Raw genomic sequence first — 21868 nt, 5'->3', positions numbered from 1 at the left:
TTTGTCAACTCTGCGCTACTAAAATTACATTATTCATACTCATAATATTATAACATTATAATTCATTAATTCCTTTTCTACCGCTTATCCTCACGAGGGTCGCAGGGGGTGCTGGAGCCTACCCCAGCTGTCTTCGGGCGAGAGGCAGGGGTACACCCTGGACTGGTGGCCAGCCAATCACAGGGCACATATAGACAAACAACCATTCACACTCACATTCATACCTATGGACAATTTGGAGTCGCCAATTAACCTAGCATGTTTTTGGAATGTGGGAGGAAACCGGAGTACCCGGAGAAAACCCACGCATGCACGGGGAGAACATGCAAACTCCACACAGAGATGACCGAGGGTGGGTTTGAACTCGGGTCTCCTACCTGTGAGGCCTTCGTGGTAACCACCGCAGCCATTCATTTTATTATAACTATTATAATATTCTAGTAAATTGTTTATTCAATTTCTGATTTAAAAAAACAGATGAGGGCCTCAAATGGCCCTCAGGCCGCACTTTGATCAAACTGACAGTTTTCACCCATCAAATGATGCGAAACTCGTCTTTTAGATACTTTTGATTTATATCAGGTGTGTCTAAAATGCAATTTAAACAAGGCCCACACAGAAAACCCAAACAGTAAATATCCCTAACACCACCCTAAATAGTCCTGGCAGAGCAAAATGGTGTAATAAGAGTAGAAATAAAATGTAACAACAAATGAGACGGAACAGAAGGTAGTGGGGCAGGCATGTTATTTTTCTGTATTGACATCTTTGTAGAAAGATTCCGTGGTGACATGCAAGACCTTTTTAGAAGGCATACAGCAGGGGAGAGGTCACATGCTTACATCCTCCTTCTTTTTTTTTTTTTATTTCATACAAGATTGCTCGGCTCAAATGTGCATCAGCAGCAGGTCATTATTCTTCACTTTGAACCTGATATGTATTCCTGTTTATTCTCACAAGAAATGCTGGGTTTAAGTCCGTACAACAGCCAAACTACCTGAGCGTTGCATTTCAGTTCACAAGAAAAATCACATCTGTTCACATGCATGTGGAAACGAATCAAGGGGACACATCCTGCGGGCCGTTTGCACCATTATCCATGATGTAGCAGTACTGAGGCTTTAAGTAAGTAAGGCACAATTTCTACTTATTTCCCTTATTTAGTTCATGAATTATTAAAGCTGATGGATGATGACCTCAGCAGTTCTACGTGAGCCCCCCCCCTCACCCCCGGAATAAACACACAAACTGAATATAGAGGATGTCACGCATGTGGTGAGCAAATGAATCAGGTTAAAAGTGCGAAAACAAGAAGCTACGTTCACTTTTGGCTGCTGTAGTCCACTTGCATGGGGGGCGGGGGGGCAAGTGGAGAAGTTGACTTATTTAGGACGCAAGGCGTTGTTTGAGGTCTTATTCTGCTAAAGTACAGTCGTGGTGATTTTACCCAGAAAATCACTGACATGTCAGCCGGTCCTCTTGTGGAAGGGCTGAAATGCAGTGGAAATTAATATTGTGAAAACGAATATTTGTGTCATTCTCAAACCTGTATTACTCCCTGGGTCCACCAATCCACTATTGAGCCTTTTTGACCATTTAGGGCCAGGATACGTCTTACTTTTGTAAGTAAAATCTTGGATTGAAGTCCTTTTTTACATGCTAGATTTTCTTTGGTAGGCCAGCTGGCTTTCAGTCCGAGAACATGATTGTCAAACTCTGGAACGAGTACGACAGACGGTGTGCAGGCTCCATCCAGCTGTTCGCAGGAACATCAGAGATTTTGTAATACAAATCTAGAAAAGTACACAAGCAAATGACGTGTGCGTCCAAGCCATGTTGTTCAACCGTGATGGTGCTAGCAAAATCGGTGGTGCTAGCTAAATATCTGAGGTGGTGCTTTGTGTAAAAAGTTTGAGAACCATTGCCTGAGAAGGTTGCTACCGAGTCACTTCAGAAGGGGCCGTCATCTTTTTTGGGTCTAACAGAGGCCGTAACGGAGTCTTGACCTTTCACCCTGGGTCTTGGGGAGGATGTGGGCGGCAGCGAGAGTCTTCTTTTGATGGACAGCAACCTCAGGATCTCGCCCACCTGAGCCTCCAACACGGAGAGCCTACCGCTCAGAAGCTGAATGTCCCCCTTCAGCTCCACCTTGGCCTCGTACAGCGTGGTTTGCAGGAGGTCCCGCTCGGACCCGGGTGCCCCAAATGGGTTCCTTTCCATGGGGCTGCGCTCCAAGGGGCTGCGCTCGAAGGAGCTCCTGGAATCTCCCACCCGGTCGATGCGCAAGTCGCTTTTTGTGATGCCGCTGTCACATGAGTCTGTTTTATGGAGGGTGGTGGCTTCTCCTGCGTTGGAGCCGCCCTCCCCGCAGTCCTCCTGGTTCTGGTTCTGGTTGGTGGCTGTTATTGGTTCTGATGACTGAGATCCTTTGGTCCAAGCCTCCAGTTTCTCTGGTGGCTTCTCCTGCTCCCCTTGAGGAGGAAGAGGAGGTGGTGCAGCAGAGGTGGCGTTTTTAAACTTGGCCCACCCCCTAGCCCCTCCCTTGCGGGCGGCAAGGCCCCCAGACCCCTCTGCGCCCACACTACGACCCTGTGCTTGGTTATTAACCCCCTGGTTCTGCATCATTTCCACACAAGAGCTAAACTGAGCATCTGTGGTGCAGTTTTGTTGCAACTTCTCAGCAGGCGGGGCCACGCAGCCTACATCGCCCACCCCGCCCCCATCGCCGCCCTGCTGGACAGCAACAGGCTGAGCTTGGCTAGCGGTTGAGTTGGTGTGAGGCGGCTCCTCCTGGACGCAGTTGTGATCCAGGTAAGAGGGAGACTCTCCTGGCGTTTGGCCGTCCCTCTGCTGCCGGAACCTCTGGAAGAGCTTCCGAACGGGATGGTCGTCTGGGATGGAGAGCGCCACCTCGTTCCTCTGACGCTCCTGTTCCCTCTTTACATCGGCTATCTTTCTGAAGATGACCTGGAAATAGGGAGAAGCCACATGCGCATTTCTAATGGTTTACCTGTCATATTATAATAAACTAATATTAGCAGTGGGCGGCACGTCGGTTGAGTGGTTAGCGTGCAGACCTCACAGCTAGGAGATCAGGGTTCAATTCCACCCTCGGCCATCTCCGGGTACTCCGGTTTCCTCCCACATTCCAAAAACATGCTAGGTTAATTGGTATCTAATTGGTAACCAAATTGTCCATAGGTATGAATGTGAGTGTGAATGGTTGTTTGTCTATATGTGCCTTGTGATTGGCTGGCCACCAGTCCAGGGTGTACCCCGCCTCTCGCCCAAAGACAGCTGGGATAGGCTCCAGCACCCCCTGCGACCCTTGTGAGGAAAAGCGGTAGAAAATGAATGAATGAATGATAATATTAGCAGTGATGGATATGATATATTCATATTAATCACTTGTAATTAACCAAAGTCCCCATTAGGTGGAGCACATGCACTTTAACCGTGCTTTCATCTCCGGCAGAATTGTGACAATGCCCAATGGGATACGTCGTGGTAGTCCACCACATTATTTTGAGGTCTTGGAATGAAAATACTTGCCAAGTAGCAGATTGTAATATGAGCTAACTTATCGGAGCCAACTACACAAACTACGTTCATATTTAATAGCGCTTCTGCAGGCTATACATACAGTATTCATGGCGTTCATGTTGATTTACATATACAATATTCCTATAGGAGCGATGTTGGATCAATATTTGATGTATGGATGTGAAAGATGTTGTTTTTGTAAATGAAAATAGTGGATTTAGACAATGATTGTATGTTTTTTTAATGACATATGGTGGCACGGTTATTGACATAAAGTAATTCTATGCCGTTGTAGCGCCGCCAAAGTAAGACATGTTTTCTATTTTGCGTTTCAAAGCCTTTATACCGAAGCAGCTTTAAAATGCACTTGTCTTTGCGGATTGTTTCAAAGCAGCAATTACATTAGCTTCGTGTGTGGATATGCGGGTACGAGTGCAAACAGGATGGCTGCCAACTCCAGTTTGACAAAGTAGCAGAGTAATAATCATCATTTCTTGTTTCCATTTGTGACAAGTTGCCTCCATGATTGCATCATTGTTCCATTAAAGACCTCCCTCGGGGCATTGCTGCTTTCAGCTTCTTTAATATTTCAGCCAACACAGCAGCACTAAATGCTTAGCTTCGCTTTCATGCTTTTTTACGACAAAAAAGTCTCTATTCAGACTCACTATGTGCAATGTTGGGTCCAAACGCACGACTAGAACAATGTCAAACAGAGTTACTCTCAGAGCTGGATGGACTCGAACCTGACTATACCAACTGTTAACTATATACGTATTATATTTTCATATTTACAGGCAGGTACAGTAATCAGTACCTGTAAATTTGTTTTTTCATGTACATTTAGCATTTTTTTAATGTTTGGACAAAAAGTGGTACTTAAGTTTGTTCATAATGAATACTACTACTATTAACAGCAATTCAAATACATTCATAACAACAAAAAAGTCATATTTATTATTTTTATCTATTATAAATGAATATAATATTATTGAATATAATATTATTGAATACAATTATTTGAATAATATATATTTGAATAATGTTAATATTAAATAATATTTGAATATAATCCCCCAAATGTTTTAGCCTTTTTTCAACAGTAATGACTTTTGTGTTTACAAATAATAACAAGTAAAAAAAAAACATAATAAAACAAATCATTTAAATCAACTCATATGGACTTTTTAGAAATAAATTATTTGTGTCTCAGGATTTCAGAAATTTCAGAAAAATGGTTTAACTGGATTTTTTTTCAGTTATTCACAAATAAGTTTGTCTTTTAAAAACAAATAATTACTAATAATAATAATTAATTTTGCTAATAAATAAAATATTTCATTATTTCAATGAAACACAATCAAATAAATTCACTTTGAATTTGAATTATTGGCTGTCTCCATTACAGAAATGTACCCAAAATTGTCCACTGTAAAGAACAAGATTAAATGTTTATTCACAAAAAATAAAAGTAAATGAAAAAAATGTAGTTTGTAGTTTGAACAAGCTTTGTTATTTGCTGTTCATTTCTTAAAATGGGACAATTTGTATCCTTTGACCACATTCAAGTTCAACATGTAAATATGGCAGACTTAGCCGCAAAGGCTAGTTTTCGTCTGCAGTCTCATGACAGGTTGATGTAAAGGTATGACATACTGGATATGCAGTACTAAACATTTAGAAGCTTGTGTGTGTGTGTGTGTTCTAGTTACCCGTTTGCGTAGATTGCAGGTGAGGATGAGGTTGCGTGCAAAGGAGTTGGCGAAGGCCGTGTAAAACTCCAGCACCCTCATGAGGGCGTCCCTCCTGATGACGTGCAGGTCGCAGTAGGTCAGTGCTCGAACGTTTGCGCACGCTCGCGCCATGGTGCTCTCTTTCCAGAAGACGTCTCCGAACACATCACCTTTACCTTTACGACACACCCACCACCGTCAACACGGTTGTCTGCATTTCAGGAAGATCCGAAGTCTTACCCAGTATGGCGATGACCTCGTCGTCCTGGATGACCTCCAGGGAGCCGGACACCACGAAGCAGAGGGTGTCCACGCTCTCGCCGATGTGGAAGATCAGGTCGCCGGGCGCGCAGTGTGTGGTCTGGAACTCCACGGCCAGAGAGCGGAGGCAGCCGTCGCTGGCCAGGCGGAAAGCGGGGTGGTCGTTGAACACCTGCCTGTTGAGGTGCACGCAGATGTCCGCACGCATGTCTTTGGGGCAGATGGACAGCACCTGCGATACAACAAAGAAGGTACATAGTGACGTAGCTGTACGGTTGTCCCTCGCTACATCGCGCTTTGAACATTGCGTCCTCACGCTATTTCGTTATTTCAGAAAGTCATTCATGAATAAATGATTGCTGTTTACGGCCTTTTATTAGGTCTCGGTCTACATTAAGCTTTTTAAGCATAAAAATTGCTAAATGAAGTAACTAAATGAACTAAAAAAACAATACAAGGCAGTAGAAGCATTCTAATTATGAATGTAGTATTCTCCATTGGCCACTAGATGTCAGTAATTGTTCAGCATCAGACGCAATCGCCATTATTGCAGATTTAATTCGTCTCACAACAGGCACCACAATAATAACACGGGCTCCTGTTGGGGGCGTAACCCTCGACAAGCTAAAACTGCACTCTTTATACCCCAACGTCACTTCCTGTCCTCCTTACATCTGTCCACCCACTACAAAAGTCCATAAGGGAACACATTTACTGAGACACACACAAACAGGAGATTTATTTTCGTCTTAAATGGCTTATTTACTCTTATTCTGTCTACTATGTTGGGTAATAATAATAATAATAATAATAAATTTTATTTGTATAGCGCTTTTCAGGGTACTAAAAATAATAGAGTTGAGTAAAAAAACAGAGTAAAAGATTAAAATACATTAAAATGCATTAAAATACAACATCCATACATTCATTCAGAGCTGAAAGCAGGGCATTCCAGTATTAGCATACTAGGCTAATACTAGTGTAAAGCCATTTAAAGCTGCCATTACAATACAATGATAATAATGATGGTAATAATGATAAAGATTATAACAATAATGATAATAATGATAATAATAATAATATTACTCATTGTAATATTATTATTATTATTATTAACAGGGGAAACAAGACAGTGGCATGAACATGATTATATCCTGCAAAAAGGGGTAGGCATTTATAAGCTTTTGCTTCAGCCTACTCCTTTTGGGCTAGTTGAATATATACATATATAGTTGAATACAAATGTAAATAATGGAAAGTTATATTTTGATTGATGTAAGAAATGCACTGTAATGATTCACATATTTGCCCAAATAAAGGGAAAAATTTTTTTTTTAAAAATAAGACAATAGCCAAAAAACGTGTGAGTCATGTTACAGTATCTTATTTATGTCTAATATATCTCATTTTCTACTATACTGTAATTGTCCTCTACTGAGTGATATAATTGTGACTGTGACTATAGGGTTGTTATTTCATGTCAAGGGGACTCTAATTACAGATCATAAACAAGATTTCTATGCCATAACTACAAAGGAGAGCAGGTTTGGGTGCTCTAACGACCCGACGGTACCTTGTCTGTGTCGATGCCCTTAGACATGGCCCAAGTGGAGACGATGAAGTCCATGACCCTCTCACTGAGACCTTTGGGAACCTGGTAGAGCTTGAGGAAGTCTCGCACGTTGTTCAGCATCTCGTGGTAGCGATTGGTGTTGGTGTACATCTGCTGGAAGATGGTGGTCACGTTGCCGAAGATGGTGGCGTACAACAGCGCTGAAAGAAAAAAGGTAATCACCCACTTTGACCCGGACATTTTGTTTTTGATCAGCGTGTAATTTGGTGTTTATTCATTTCTAACTGTGTATTATTTGGAATAAAATAATTGCCAAATTTTGTATGACTTTATATAAAATTTGTAGTTATAGAGTATCTAGAGGGCGGCACGGCGGTCTAGTGGTTAGCGTGCAGACCTCACAGCTAGGAGACCAGGGTTCAATTCCACCCTCGGCCATCTCTGTATGGAGTTTGCATGTTCTCCCCGTGCATGCGTGGGTTTTCTCCGGGTACTCCGGTTTCCTCCCACATTCCAAAAACATGCTAGGTTAATTGGCGACTCCAAATTGTCCATAGGTGTGAATGTGAGTGTGAATGGTTGTTTGTCTATATGTGCCCTGTGATTGGCCGCCGACCAGTCCAGGGTGTACCCCGCCTCTCGCCCAAAGACAGCTGGGATAGGCTCCAGCACCCCCGCGACCCTCGTGAGGAAAAGCGGTTTAAAATGAATGAATGAATGAGTATCTAGATGCGTATTATTGTTTACAGCATAGATATTTGTGGGATTAATAATGATTAATTATGAGTTAACTATGGACAAAGTGACATTAATGGTGATTATATATTTGAATGATGACAGCCCTAATTCTTGTCACTGTATATAGTATTTAAATAGTGTTTCCCATGCATTAAAGTCTATTCATTCATAAACACATTATAACGGGACTGTCTGTGAATGTAGCATGTGGTTCCAACTCCATTTTTGAGGCTAAAAAGAGTATAGAGGAAGTTTTAATCCAAACATGAGCGCACAATGAGCGTTGTACATTATCATTCATAACGTTCAGCGTCCCTGTGAAGGCGTCCCGGCTGCCTGTGGTGACCTCAAAGAGTCAGTCAGTGTCTCTAATGGGGAGCTTTGAGCCAGTGGAGGGGAAAGAGGTTAGGATGCATATCTAACGTGATGATGTTCGCTTTACTACTGTACACTGCAGCATGGATGGGATGGGGCCTTGAGGCGCAATGCTGCCTTTCTTCGATGGCTCGCTCGCCTTGCATAATCACCGTATCCATAGCAGGACATTTATTGGCCGTAATTGTATCCCAGACTTGTGTGTGTGTGTGTGTGTGTGGACGTGGCCGATTCGTGATGGCACCATCACCGGCAGCGTGGTGGTGGCCTGTAAACCTCCTCTAAGCGTGACTGTCACTCTGTGTTGCCTTCACTGTTGTTACTGCATCACATGACTTGACATGATGCTGCACAGGAGGAGGACAAAGGTTGGTGGAGGAATGCTCCACCCTTTGGCTGAGGCGTATATATGATATATATATATATATATATATATATTCAGGCGAGTCTCTACTTCAGTTATACACTCAGGGGTTCAAACAATACGCTCACCTGCACTACAATAAGTGTAATAACTACGATAGATTTATTAAAGACAGATTAATTTTTGTCTTGGATTGGTTTTATTCACTGTGATTGGCTGGCGACCAGTCCAGGGTGTACCCCGCCTCTCGCCCAAAGACAGCTGGGATAGGCTCCAGCACCCCCGTGAGGAAAAGCGGTAGAAAATGAATGAATGAATGAATGGTTATATTCATTTAATTTCTTTTATGAACTTGCAACCTTGTTTTGTGCCTTGCTCGAGGGTGTAAAGGAAGATTTTAAACGTAGGCGTTTCTAATAGAGCATCCCCCCCAACCACTATCTCTGATAGTCACGTCTAACTGTCGTTATTTAGTTATTTTATTCGTGATTAAAAATGCATATTTATTTAAGCCAGCAGTCACAAAGCCTTAAGATGGAGCTACTTCCATTCCCGTCACTAAAACTGGAGTGTTTACCCAAAAAAAGGGCAAAGTAGTGGTTGTTTAGTGGCGGCTGGCGCTGTCCAGCATCCATTGATAGTCTGTTAGGAGCAGGAGGTTAAAATAGCTGCTCAACGTGTCACTTTTCATCACTGAATTCTCCCCAGCGGGGGGCGGGGGGGGCTGCGTCTCCGTGACTGCAGCTTAAATAAGAACCCGAGTGCAAGTGTTGTCTCTGGATTACCTAACAATGTTTCTGCGGCTCACTTTCAGGGATGGGAATGACAGCTTCTTGTTGCAGTTGGTAGTTTTGCTTCCTGTAGATCAGGGGTCTCAAACACGCGGCCCGCAGGACACTAGTTTGAGGCCCCCGCCTTGATATGAAAGTTTAATGTTAGTGTGGCCCGCGTAAGTTTGATATGGATGGCTGTATGGTATCATGTACCCAGAAAAACATATTACGTTTGATTAATGTTCATGTTAAAAGTTAAATAACTGTTAATAGTTATCCTCCCTATCAGTGTGGAAGTGGTAAGTTTTTGGCTATTTAAAGCGAATTTTTTTTAAATTTTTTGTTTTTAATAAATGCGTTTTTTGTTGTTTTTTTTGGAAAACCTGATGCGACCCAGTCTCACCCAGACCAGTGGCCCCCAAGTAAATTGAGTTTGAGACCCCTGCTGTAGATGGTACTTACATCCCACCATCATCATGGCCACGGAGAAAATCTTCTCCCCGTCCGTGGTGGGAGCGATGTTGCCAAAGCCGATGGTGGTGAGGCTGGTCATGGTGAAGTACAACGAGGAAATGTACAGCGTGTCCTTGTTGGGGCCACCTTCCCACTGGCCCGTGCCGCTGGCGTTGTAGCGGTACGGCGTCCCGATGCTCAATGCCAGCTGGTACAGCCAGCTGTCCGTCTTGATGGTGTTGGTGGTCTCGTCGATGACTTCGTGGTCGCCGATGCTGTACCAGATGCAAGCCAGCCAGTGGGCCACCAGGCCGAAGACGCACACCAGCAGGACCAGGACGGCGGCGCCATACTCCAGGTAGTGGTCCAGTTTGCGGGCCACGCGGCCCAAACGGAGTAGGCGGATGACCTTTAGGGAGCTGAAGAGGCTGCTGAGACCCTGCATGGGGAGGAAGCAGGACGGGGACTTCATTTGAGGCCTGAAGATAGAAAATCCTGCATAGATCTGCCTGTGCCTTTCACGCAGAGCCCAGTTATGACCAGCCATTTTTCCACTAGCGTATACGCTTTCACACAGCAACACAGCATCTTCTAATCACATCAATGCCATGAAATACGGGTGTGTGTTTATTTTCTTACTGGTAGTACTGAGTCCTCCATCCTGGTGCTGTTCCTGTGGAAGACTGACGAATCACGAAGATGACTACCCGTGGATGAAGATGTGATGAAGTCCTTCGGAGAAAAGAAGGATGAAGATGAAGAAACAGCCTGAATCTCCACATCCCAACCAGGAGATGACCCACCTCATCAAAATTCTCAAAGGCGTTGATGATGTCATAGGGCAGACACGACAGCAGATCGATGACGAACCACGTCTTGACGTAGTTCATGCGAATGAGCCTGGCGTCGGAAATGACCTCGCCGGCGGGGCCCACGAAGGTGGTGTGGAAGTTGAGCACGATGTCCACCAGGAAGATGACGTCCACGATGCTGTCCAGCACCAGCCACACCAGGTTGCTCTGCCTGGTCCTGAACGACACGTTGTACGGCACCATGATGGCCGTGTAGAACGTCAGGATGAGGATGACCCAGTCCCACGTGGTCTTGAAGGTGCAGTAGTGGAGGATGATGTGCGGGGGGGTTTTGGGGGCTTCCTGCTTGTACTGGGGGAGGATATCGGAGCCCAGCTGGAGGGCCTTTTTTTTTTTTGTTACACACAAAATTAGTGTAGTTAATGAAGCAGGGAGGAGCCATGATGCATGACACCCACCTCGGCCAATCTGGACGGCTTATGGTTGACCTCTGTCTTGCTCAGTGGCGCCATCTGCTGTACCAGGTTACGATTGTTGGTGAGCGCCCGCGTTAGCCTGGCAAACTTTGTCCATCCTGACCCACAGAAGACATTGACGCTTCAATTACTTTTCTAATGGTAGTTGCAATTACAGAGGACCAAAGCTAGGGGGCAGTAGTCTGTCCAAACTTTTTCTATAACAAATGAAAGGATGCAACTTTGCCACTTTAGTTATAGTTAAATCTTAAATGTATTGATTAATAATCATCTTCAAATGAAAATATAAACCCAAAAATAAATATTTTACTAAGGAGGACAGGCGGCATAGAAGATGAATGGATGGACATCCATAATTCATATTGTTAACTCATTAATTCACATGTTGTCAGCCTCCTTGCACAATGCGTGCGACTGTCCTTATGTGGTCCGACTGTTGTTTCTGCTTCATGTATGGAATAGAAAAAAAAAGGTCTTCGTGGCACACTTAAAGCCCCGGGGACATCATGGCATTATAGTTGGACCCTCTGCTCACTGACCCGCACGTGCAACACCTGGACAGCTGGATCGTCCGCTGGGTTTCCGACTCACGACAATTCAGACACATTTTCTATTTGTTGAGTCGATATGCGTCTCACCTCGCGTCGTTTCGTCCTCAATGGGCTGTTTGAAGAGCGTGATGTCTCTGAAGGTGCAGAGGAAAAGAACCACCTTGTTGTTTTCATTTCGGATGGGCGCCACCTGCATGTAGAGCCATATGGGTGTTCCTGTGTGGTGGTGGTGGTGGGGGGGGGCATAAAAAGTCTCAGCAGAGTGGCGATAAAAGAGGTTAACAAGGTTAAAAATGAAGATGCTTACTGTTTTTGGTGTAGAGCAGCACTTCGTAGAAGTTGGACTCATAGTTGTCAAATGTCTGGCGGATGTTGTCGATGGTTGTCTTGTCAGTCAAGTCTCCGTACATGAAGCTTGTTGGACAAGGCCGAGGTCGGTAGGTCATGGCATTGCAAGAACGACATCATAGTACTTGCTAGGTGTGCGATCAAGACGTACAAGGATATTTTTGTTTCTCAGGTTATGGCCATAAAGGCTAAAGATTTTTTTTTTTTGCTGCAAGACCAAAATTTATTTAATTTAATTTAAAGTTGTATGTATTTTTTGTTACATAATTATTAATTATTAAGAATTAAGAATTAAGAATTAATAGTTTAAATAATAATAATCAGAATCAATTATAAATAAATAATGAAAACATGGATTTATTTAAATCTAAAATTGTACTAAAATGTACCACTGTATTAAAATAAATACATATTTCATAAACTTAAATTTAAATTAAACTTAAATTAAACTTAATTTTTATTTTCTTAAAATGTTTGTTAAAATAAATAATTATTTAATTAATAATAATCATCGTAAGTAAATTTAATTTAAGATTGGATGAAAATTCTTGTAACAAAGAAATATTTCAGAAATAAACTTCAGAAATATAATAATAAATAATGAAATTATTTTAGGTAATTAATTTTACCATTTTACATTTTTGTAAAATCAATATTTAATAAGTAAACATGATAAATTATAATTAAATTAAAATAAATTATCTGGCAGCCAATTAGCTCACTCAGACGTCATAGTCATCCCGCTCACAGCCACTAGAGGGCATAACTGCAAGCAACTGGGGGATTGCTATGATCTGCTAATAAAGTCGAACTATAGTTTTCACTCAATTTTCAATTGAGACACACAACTACTGTATATTCTTTCTGCACCAATCACAGGGCCTCATACTAGCTCAGTGGTTAGAGCACTGGTAAACCAGGTGTCGTGAGGTAGTGTAGCTTTGTATTCCATTATTGCTAGATACATGAATCAGCTGCTGGTTTTTTAGGAAATGCTGGTTGTAATTACAGTATTTACAGTCTCCGCAATAACTAATATATCTACGATAACACAAGCACCCCCGTGGTTGCATACTTGCATGTGCTGCTCCTGTGCATGACTTCAGCTCTGTGGTAGCCGGACAGCTTGCAGAATCCATCGTTGCTGTACACGACAGGCCACTCCACGATCTGTGCGTTTCCCAACAGGAAGCTGGTTTCTGGATCCAAACACCCCCACCCCAAAAAGAGCAGTTTTTAAAACTCTCTATTTGGATATTAGTTAAGGAAAACAATATTTAGTGAAACTATTCCGTAGCATGTTCTAAGCTCTCTTCACACACTTAGAATAAACATATACAATGGTAACAAAATGCACAGACAGAAAGAAGGCATCAAAATTTAAAGCAGCGGTAATATTTGTTGATAAAATGTTTATGCTCCAGCCTCGGCCTTGATTAAAAATGAATGAAGAGCTGCAAAGTTCTCCAGCTGTTTGCAGGAAATCTGTAAAGGCCATTTGGCCTAATTACTTTGGACATTTTGCAGGACCACTTTAGGTTTGCATGTGTGCGCACGGTTCGAGTGAAACAATCATTTCATTTCTTTCTTCATTTCACGCTGAGGAGAATGCAACCATTGCAGCAACTTGTATATTGTATATTCTTTTTGCGGTACGTTCACATCAATATTGTGCCTTTCCTTTCAATTTTCAAACAATGTTAAACCCAATGCAAATCTTCAATGCAGTTTTTGTAAAGATATGTATCACTCAGCACTCACAGATCAAATAACATTAAGTGCATTAAAGCTGGCATAAGAGCAAGCCAACATCCATGCCTCTTAAAGTATAAGTGGATCATTCCTGCAAGCATAATCAGAATGCACTTTATGGCATAGTCACTGTACGTATAGCCACTACATGTGCTTAAAAGGTGTCATTTCATAACGAGAAATATTGTTTGGCATGTAGAATGTTGTTTAATATTACACTCTATACACTACAAAACTGTTTTAACCTTGTTTAAAAGTGTTGCATACATTAAATCAACATTTTTATTTCAGTAAAACTCACCACTGGAACGCCGGACGATGTTCTCCAAAAAGGTGTTTTGCGGGGCCACCAGTCCTCTCTTGCCCCCATGCATGGTGCAGGCTTCAGGGTGGAGACTTGGCGCTGCTCGGCGGTCTGGATGCTGCCTCTGCTGGCATCCAACAGTGTGAGGAGAGAGGGGCGGCGTGCGTGCAGTTAGCAGTAACATTAGCACCTGTTTCCGAATTGGGCTTTTTCAAAATAAGAGTTAAAAGGTTGCAACAGGTTAAATATTGATACTCTTTTTCCAGATGCTGTGACGATTGTGTGATTCAAAGTACCTGTCACTCTCTGGCTACATAATGTAGTTATTCATTCATCCATTCATTCATATAAGAAGAAATTATTGTGATTATGGGAAAGAAGCATTTTACTTTGGAACACTACATGTCCGGTTTCTTCACGTAGAGAAATAAATCGTCTACCTACGTACCGTACCTGGCTTTTTAAAAGAAGATAAAATTAATATTCAAGGTTGTTGGGGGTTTAAATAAGCCAAAGAATACGTTTCTTATGTGTTCTCGTTAAAAAAAAACTATATTCTGATGGTATGTTGAGCATAAATGGGAAAATGCAAAAATATATGTTCATATTATGCTACACGTAAATGGAATGTAAATTCATTTTATGTTGACCTGTCCAAAACAGTCAAAAATAACTGCTACACGTCTTAAATCTCTAATTTACTAAACCTCCTTACCTGCAATGCTGGGTTTCTCCAGCAGAGGGAAGTAAAAGACACATTGGAGCTCGCACTTTTTCACATTGGGCTTTTCGATAAAAAGACGCCACATGCTTGTGTATTATTGACAACACACTGTGAAAAGTCAAATATTGTGAGAGGCTGTTATGACTGTTAACACTTTAATTGATACGAAATTCAAGTACTTCAACTACGATTTTTCTTCTTTTTGAATTCTGTCAAATATATAAAGTTTGGGATTCCTCTCGCTTTATGGGATGATTCGTGTCGAAACAAAATTAAGTTAATATAATGTTAATTTAGACGATTCTACTGTTTAAGTGTGCTTAAAAGATGTTTATGTGTTCTGCTAAGTTATGGGTAATGCTAACTTATCTCTTGCAATGTTCCGTTTGTCCGCCAGATGGTACTCGCAACACAGGCAAACACTGGAGCGAGCGGCGAAGAAACCATAAAAGCCATCGAAGAAGAAGAAGTGGCATTGAGCGCTGTGAGCATAACGGGCTGACTTGACGCAGTTAGAGGCGGCCTTCATAAACCCGGTGATACTCCGTGATGTAATACGGCACTATAACGGACTTTGGATGCTGCTCTTCCAAATCTTCCACTCTACACGGTCGCTATTTGTGAGTTCGGGGAGGCAGCCTGGAAGACGCCACGTAATTATTTGTTAGACTGACCGGAAGACCATGAGCCCAGCGGAATAACGCCACATAAAATAACCTGTATTTGGCATTATGGTGATGGACGCCATCAAGACATTTGTGGAGACGTGTCATTATCTTCAGGACCCCCGTCTGGTGGCCAAGTTCCAGCACTTGTGTGGCGTCCGCGGGACATTTCCGGAAAAACCGAGCGACGAGCAAGGAAGCTCCGCGTCTGAGCCGGGCTGCCCCGGGCTGAGGCAGAGGATCCCCGGTGAAGACGTCAGCAACGGCGCGGCAGTGCATGTCAATGGGGTGAAAGGTGACCCTAAGCCCGATGAGACCACCCGAGCCAAGCCCCTCCGCAGGAACTCCCTCACCGGGGACGTGGGTCAGGAGTTCCTAATCCACAACAAGCTCCTCTTCTATCTCTTCACATTCGGCACCGAGCTGGGCAACGAGATGTTCTTCATCATCTTCTTCCCCTTCCTCTTCTGGAACATTGACGCCCTCGTCAGCCGTAGGCTCATCGTGGTGTGGGCATGGAATCTGTTCGTGGGACAGTCCACCAAAGACATGGTGCGTTGGTCCCGACCGGCCTCCCCTCCTGTGGTGAAGGTGGAGGTCTTCTACAACTCTGAGTACAGCATGCCGTCCACACACGCCATGACTGGGACTGCCATACCCTTCTGTCTCTTCATGCTTACATATGGACGCTGGCAGGTAACTAATAGAACTCATTATTCATTCATTTTCTACCGCTTATCCTGATGAGGGTCACTGGGGATGCTGGAGCCTATCCCAGTGGGGTACACCCTGGACTGGTTGCCAGCCAATCACAGGGCACATATAGACAAACAACCATTCACACTCACATTCATACCTATGGACAATTTGGAGTGGCCAATTAACCTAGCATGTTTTTGGAATGTGGGAGGAAACCGGAGTACCTGGAGAAAACCCATGCATGCATGTGGAGAACATGCAAACTCTACACAGAGATGGCCGAGGGCGCTAACCACTCATCCACCATGCAGCCCATAACATATTATAATCGTAGAAGTAAACATATAAGGACAAAGGAGAATGATTAATTAAACTGCTTCTGCCTACTACTTTTCAGGAATGTTGGAAAGGTTAGTGAGTTCATCATAATTAAGAAGAGAAGGGAAACAAGCAGTGAGGCTTACAATGCTGGAGACAAGATTGAGGGAAATCGAACTAGTCCATCACTTGTTTGCTCCACAAGTGTTGCTTTTGAGGTTTTGGCAGCGTGAACGAGAACCTCCTGATTGGCCAGGGGCTGGTCAAAGGCTTGTCAATCAGCACTCCTTGCTTGTACGCCCCCCGACAAACGACACAAAGCTAGGCTTCGCTACACATCTTTAAAAAAAAATTGCTGTACGAACTCGCCATCAGGCAGATCCAGATGCAGCATCATGTTGTTTTTTCTCCAGTATATACAATAACCTAGCAAAGATGTTGCCTGCTAGCGTTGTTACCGCTCATTAGCACGAAAGCCACAGTTACCAGGCACAATTTATACAGTATAGACCAGGGGTCAGCAACCCGCGGCTCCAGAGCCGCATGTGGCTCTTCAGCGTCTTTGTTGTGGCTCCCTTTGCAATGCTTGAATATTTTTTAACACCTGAATGGGGAAAATGCATGTCTTTTGTAATGAGTTTTAAAAAAATCCAACTTTGTCTGAGACCATGAATGCATCCTGAGTGAGTTCTGACTGCTATTCAGTTCAGTACATGAAGGAAAATAAGTAATACTTATTTGACAATTCTAATAAATAAATTGGAAATCATTTAAAAACAGCGGCATGGGAACTCTTTTGCGCCAGAGTAAACAAATCAGGTAAGTTTACAGTAGTTTACACATACATTTATGTATGTAAGTGTATCTCCAATACTAGCAAGAGTACTCCAACTCGTCTTTTCTTATCTGAACTACTTTGATACCCCCAAATTCCCTCCAATGTTGTTTTAAACATACTATATGCTTTGCGGCTCCAGGCTATTTTTGTTCAGTGGGCATTGGGTAAAATGGCTCTTTTCATAGTAAAGGTTGCCGACCCCTGGTATAGACCGAGTGACAGATTATCGGCAAAAAAAGTGAATTAATTGCATACATTAAAATACATATTATAAAAATGGTATGCTATTGTTCAAGTCCCCCAGTTATGCAGTTCGACTGGACTTTTGTCAGTGAGCTTGACCCACTTTTAAAGTCCATCAGGTTTTGGATCTGTGACACATTCACAGCATGAACAGGCTTGATCAAGATAAAGATCTCTGCTGTGCCACGAAGGCAGCAAGCAGCCCATGAGCTGAGAATGTGTTGTTGCAGTAATCTTTGTCTGTATTTCTGACCAGAGTCGTGTTATTCCGAGCTTGCTGATAAAACAAACCACTCCATTGAGTGTTCACGAGACTTAATCTTTGTTCACACACAATTGCTGCAGCTTCCTGTTTTGTCAAAGGAGCGCTGCACATTCTGGTGAGTTTGAGGGGGATGTTAAAACCTCATTTTGTCAAGCATAGTAGTCCAAAATCAGACTTGTTGAAGTTTTCACATGTTGTTAGCAAGTGTATACAAGCATGAATGCTATATGTTTGGTCAAATAATACTCATTTGATGTGTTCTTTTCTGTCACCTAGTACCCGTTCCTCTTTGGTTTGTGTGTGGCCCTCTGCTGGAGCATCCTGGTGTGTGTTAGCAGAGTCTACATGGGGATGCATTCCGTTCTGGTAAGTGTCATCAACGATACAAAGACGCTACATCTTGACGCTATACAGCAACACGCATGCTTGTTTTTGACATAGACAAGGAGTGTCTTTAAAGTTAAGGGTGCAACAACTAAGTCATCACAAGTCCTTATCGGATAATATTGCCGTAGTGGCATAAATCTCCTCCCTACTGAACATTGACTCTATTCTAATTTTAACAGGTGGTTTGATTGTTTTGTTGCTAGGAAACACAAGTAAATAGTGGTTCAAATATAATCAAAACCTGAGAATCTGTAATCTGTAATAATGACTCAAAGTTGAACAATAAATGAACATGGCAACACCTACAGGACACAGGGCATACTTTGTCATACACTGAAATAGGGATCGATGCCGATACTGTTTTTTCCCCATCACTCTTAGCCGATGGCCGATGCTGCTTTTGCTCCCTCATTTACATAAAAAATGACAATGATAATAAATATTACAGGTCTGAAATTTAAACAAATATTAAAGGAGTTCAATTCCACCCTCGGCCATCTCTGTGTGGAGTTTGCATGTTCTCCCCGTGCATGCGTGGGTTTTCTCCGGATACTCCGGTTTCTTCCCACATTCCAAAAACATGCTAGGTTAATTGGCGACTCCAAATTGTCCATAGGTATGAATGTGAGTGTGAATGGTTGTTTGTCTATATGTGCCCTGTGATTGGCTGGCGACCAGTCGAGGGTGTACCCTGCCTCTCGCCCGAAGACAGCTGGGATAGGCTCCAGCACCCCCGCGACCCTCGTGAGGAAAAGCGGTAGAAAATGAATGAATGAATGAATTAAAGGAAGGAATAAATATTCATCCATGTGCAAAACATTTCTGTCGTAGTTGAAGTTTTATCTAGCATCGATGTGATGACTGCTCCTCCGCAGTGAGACACACCCCCCCCCACTCCACACACACAAAAACATCACACTGACACAATTTAGTATGATATATAAAACATTTCTGTCATCATTAAAATTTGTGTTGTGCACGCTAAAGACCTTTGATAAGCATGAATCTGAATGAAACTCCTACAAACGCCATGGGACTGAATTGTCAACGTTGACATTAAACCTGTGTTGGTAACAGCTGTACATATTAGCCTCCAACTCCATCAACAGCTCCCTAATTCCAACGGTAGGCACTTTTAAAGAAGAAGCATTCAGCAGCATTCCTGGTTTTCCGACTCACAAACTAAACTATATTTTCAAGCACGTGTATTGCATGCTCTTGGCGTTCATGTTAGCTCTTTCAAAGCAGGTGGTAATATTTCAACTAAGTTTAACTGTTAGAGGCTGATTAAAAGTTGAAAACGTATCCTTGTGATTCACCACTCTTGCAGTGGGGGAGGGGGTTCCGCGATTGCATGTGTTGCAGGGTAAACAACGGGCAACACAAAGTTGTCTGTAAATCATGCGGCGAAAAAATGCATTGACGAACCCACGTGCGTATCGGCCGATACCGATTCAAGGAAAAACGCAAATATCGGCCCGATGTATTGGTCGATCCTTACACTGAAATAAATAATGCAGTGATATTTCCCCTAACAAGTACATATGAACTGCCTTGTTCAAGATGGTTGTACCCAAGGCTCAAAGCTGAACCGCATCACATTTTCAGGTCAATTTTACCAACACGGCAGCCAATGACGGAGCCACACAGTCGCATTTACCAGTACATACCTCAGAAAGAAACACGGTCTTCCCCTTAAGCCGTAAAATTCCGATGTTATACACCATTGGCTTTCTCTTTTGTGCGGCCCATGTGTTTCTCTTTAGCTTAGCAACTCCGCTATGAACAAACGCTGTTGTTATAAAATGGCGCCAGTGGCCCACATCGCACGATCACATGCAAGTATTGCAAGATTGTGCCTTTTTGCTCTATTTTTCCGTATTTGCTGTTTTTTTTGTGTCACAAACCAATAAAAAATGAGCGGCGGTGCCGTAAATGGCCCCCGGGACGCACTTTGGACAACCTTGGTTGATGTGAGCGTTAGGTCATATAAAATGTGGAATGTTTCAGCTTGATAAATGAGAGCATTTTATGTGTTTCTGTTGTAGGAGGTGATCACTGGCTTCCTGTACAGCCTCCTCATTCTGGCCTTCTTCCACCAAGTGTTGGACAAGATCGACACTTTTTACATGACCGACCCGTACGCTCCATTGGTTATCTTGGTGTCCCATGTGAGCCTCGGACTCGTGGCCTTCTCCCTGGACTCCTGGAGCACCTCCCGTGGGGACACGGCCCAAGCGCTGGGCACCGGGGCGGGCGCAGCTCTGGCAACCCACGCCAATTATCAGCTGGGGCTGCTGGCCGACCATCCGCTGTCATCTTTGCCTCTCGCCTTGCCTTCGCTCGGCGTGGGGTTGGTTGTTAGCTCCCTGCTACGCTTCGCCATCGGGGTGGCAGTTATCCTGGTCACCAGGATGGTTATGAAAGCAGTGACCATCCCCTTCCTGTGTCGACTCTTCAGGCTGCCCGCTGAGGATGTGAGACAGGCAAGGCAACACATGGAAGTGGAGCTGCCGTACCGTTACATCGTCTACAGCGTTGTCGGGTTTACCTGCGTGTGTGTGGTGCCTCTCCTCTTCAGGGTCGCAAACCTGGCGTGAGTGTGGCATGCAAACAGTCATGCACTGCTGAAATACAGGGTGTTGTTTCTGCACCACACAAACATATTTTAAGGCTAACTGTGTCGGTATGGTATGTTTTTCCCCCATGAAAAGACCAAAATTACGTGATCCAAATGCAACAGTTTGCATGAATCGCTTTGGCTAGACAGTCTTTCCCTCTGTGAATGGATCATCGTGTTTCTCTTGTTGCTCAAATCTCCTCGTAACAATGCTGCTGTAAAGACGACAGTCAGACGACACCTAACCAACTTTTTGAAAGGCACAAGCACATGAGAACACACTGGAGAAGGAAGGAATCCAGAAACGTGACTGGTTCCCATCCTTCATGGAGTATGAAGAAATAGTGTCCATCGCCAGGAAACAATCAAATGTTTGGTTTATTTACATTTTTATATTAATTTGTAATGGATCTTTTGTATTTTTAACATCATCATTATGCTCTGGATAAGCCAAACAATGAATCATGTCAGTGTTATATTAACTCTTGTTTGATGCTAATATTAATCTGTGTGCAAAAGTATATTTGAAGTATTGTGGAGTTTCCCTGTTAAAATCTTTATACCTTGAGGCATTACCACTGTTTGTCTACATTACATACTGTCTCTGCTTCTTTTTTTGTATTGCTTTCTGTGAATTTCCTTGGTTTGTTTGTAAAGTTAAATGCTTTCTGGGGCTGGCGTCTGACATGATGAAATATACAGTATTTTTGATGGGCTATGCCATCTTGATTAAATGTGTAAAAAGGTTTCGAACAGGATATTTTGGCGTTCTTGCACTCAAGTGTATTAAAAAAATATACCCTCCCTAACTATTGTTTGCTTCCACATTTGTTAACAGGTAGAAATAGCAGTTCTGAAGAGTGGGACTTTTATTCTGAAATGCGGAAGTGGAGCATTGATCGTGACAACCAAAGTCTGAAACCACAGGTGATGAAAGTCATCATCAGGTCCTGCTGTCATACCCTCCTTAACTATTGGGTTTAATTCCATGATTCTTAGCAGGTGGATATAGTTGTTTTGACGTTTTCTTACGTTCTCTTCTCTGACGACTTT

At 43.0% G+C, this 21868-nt stretch overlaps 2 protein-coding genes across 2 annotated transcripts; one reads left to right on the top strand and one right to left on the bottom strand.

Moving 5' to 3' along the window:
• Nucleotides 1-884: 884 nt before the first annotated feature.
• On the bottom strand, nt 885-14182 carry LOC131107149 (potassium voltage-gated channel subfamily H member 5-like). Its single transcript, XM_058056888.1, has 12 exons — nt 14054-14182; nt 13076-13199; nt 11960-12066; nt 11740-11868; nt 11084-11199; nt 10617-11009; nt 10453-10545; nt 9823-10252; nt 7111-7310; nt 5517-5769; nt 5256-5452; nt 885-2967 (listed from the first exon to the last, which is right to left on the bottom strand). Exons 1-12 carry the CDS (start codon nt 14124-14126, stop codon nt 1951-1953), a joined length of 3132 nt encoding a protein of 1043 aa, XP_057912871.1. The 5' UTR covers nt 14127-14182; the 3' UTR covers nt 885-1950.
• A 1060-nt stretch (nt 14183-15242) lies between these two features.
• Nucleotides 15243-21624, top strand: LOC131107110 (sphingosine-1-phosphate phosphatase 1-like). The gene is made up of 3 exons (XM_058056800.1): nt 15243-16141; nt 18085-18174; nt 20244-21624. Exons 1-3 carry the CDS (start codon nt 15512-15514, stop codon nt 20793-20795), a joined length of 1272 nt encoding a protein of 423 aa, XP_057912783.1. The 5' UTR covers nt 15243-15511; the 3' UTR covers nt 20796-21624.
• The last annotated feature ends 244 nt before the right edge of the window (nt 21625-21868 follow it).

This window comes from Doryrhamphus excisus, chromosome 19 (genome assembly GCF_030265055.1).
Source record: "Doryrhamphus excisus isolate RoL2022-K1 chromosome 19, RoL_Dexc_1.0, whole genome shotgun sequence".
Classification (NCBI taxonomy): domain Eukaryota; kingdom Metazoa; phylum Chordata; class Actinopteri; order Syngnathiformes; family Syngnathidae; genus Doryrhamphus; species Doryrhamphus excisus.
The sequence above is the reverse complement of the archived record's forward strand: the minus strand, read 5'-3'. Positions and strand labels throughout refer to the sequence as shown.

Bases quoted from the DNA above. Each gene is read 5' to 3' on its own strand.
- LOC131107110 (XM_058056800.1), top strand. From the start codon at position 15,512: ATGGTGATGGACGCCATCAAGACATTTGTGGAGACGTGTCATTATCTT. The intron at 16,142-18,084 runs GTAACTAATAGA...TCTGTCACCTAG, and splicing joins TTACATATGGACGCTGGCAG to TACCCGTTCCTCTTTGGTTT. The intron at 18,175-20,243 runs GTAAGTGTCATC...TTTCTGTTGTAG, and splicing joins TGGGGATGCATTCCGTTCTG to GAGGTGATCACTGGCTTCCT.
- LOC131107149 (XM_058056888.1), bottom strand. From the start codon at position 14,126: ATGCATGGGGGCAAGAGAGGACTGGTGGCCCCGCAAAACACCTTTTTG. The intron at 11,010-11,083 runs GTGGGTGTCATG...AAAAAAAAAAAG, and splicing joins AGCCGTCCAGATTGGCCGAG to GCCCTCCAGCTGGGCTCCGA. The intron at 5,453-5,516 runs GTAAGACTTCGG...TGTGTCGTAAAG, and splicing joins CGAGGTCATCGCCATACTGG to GTAAAGGTGATGTGTTCGGA.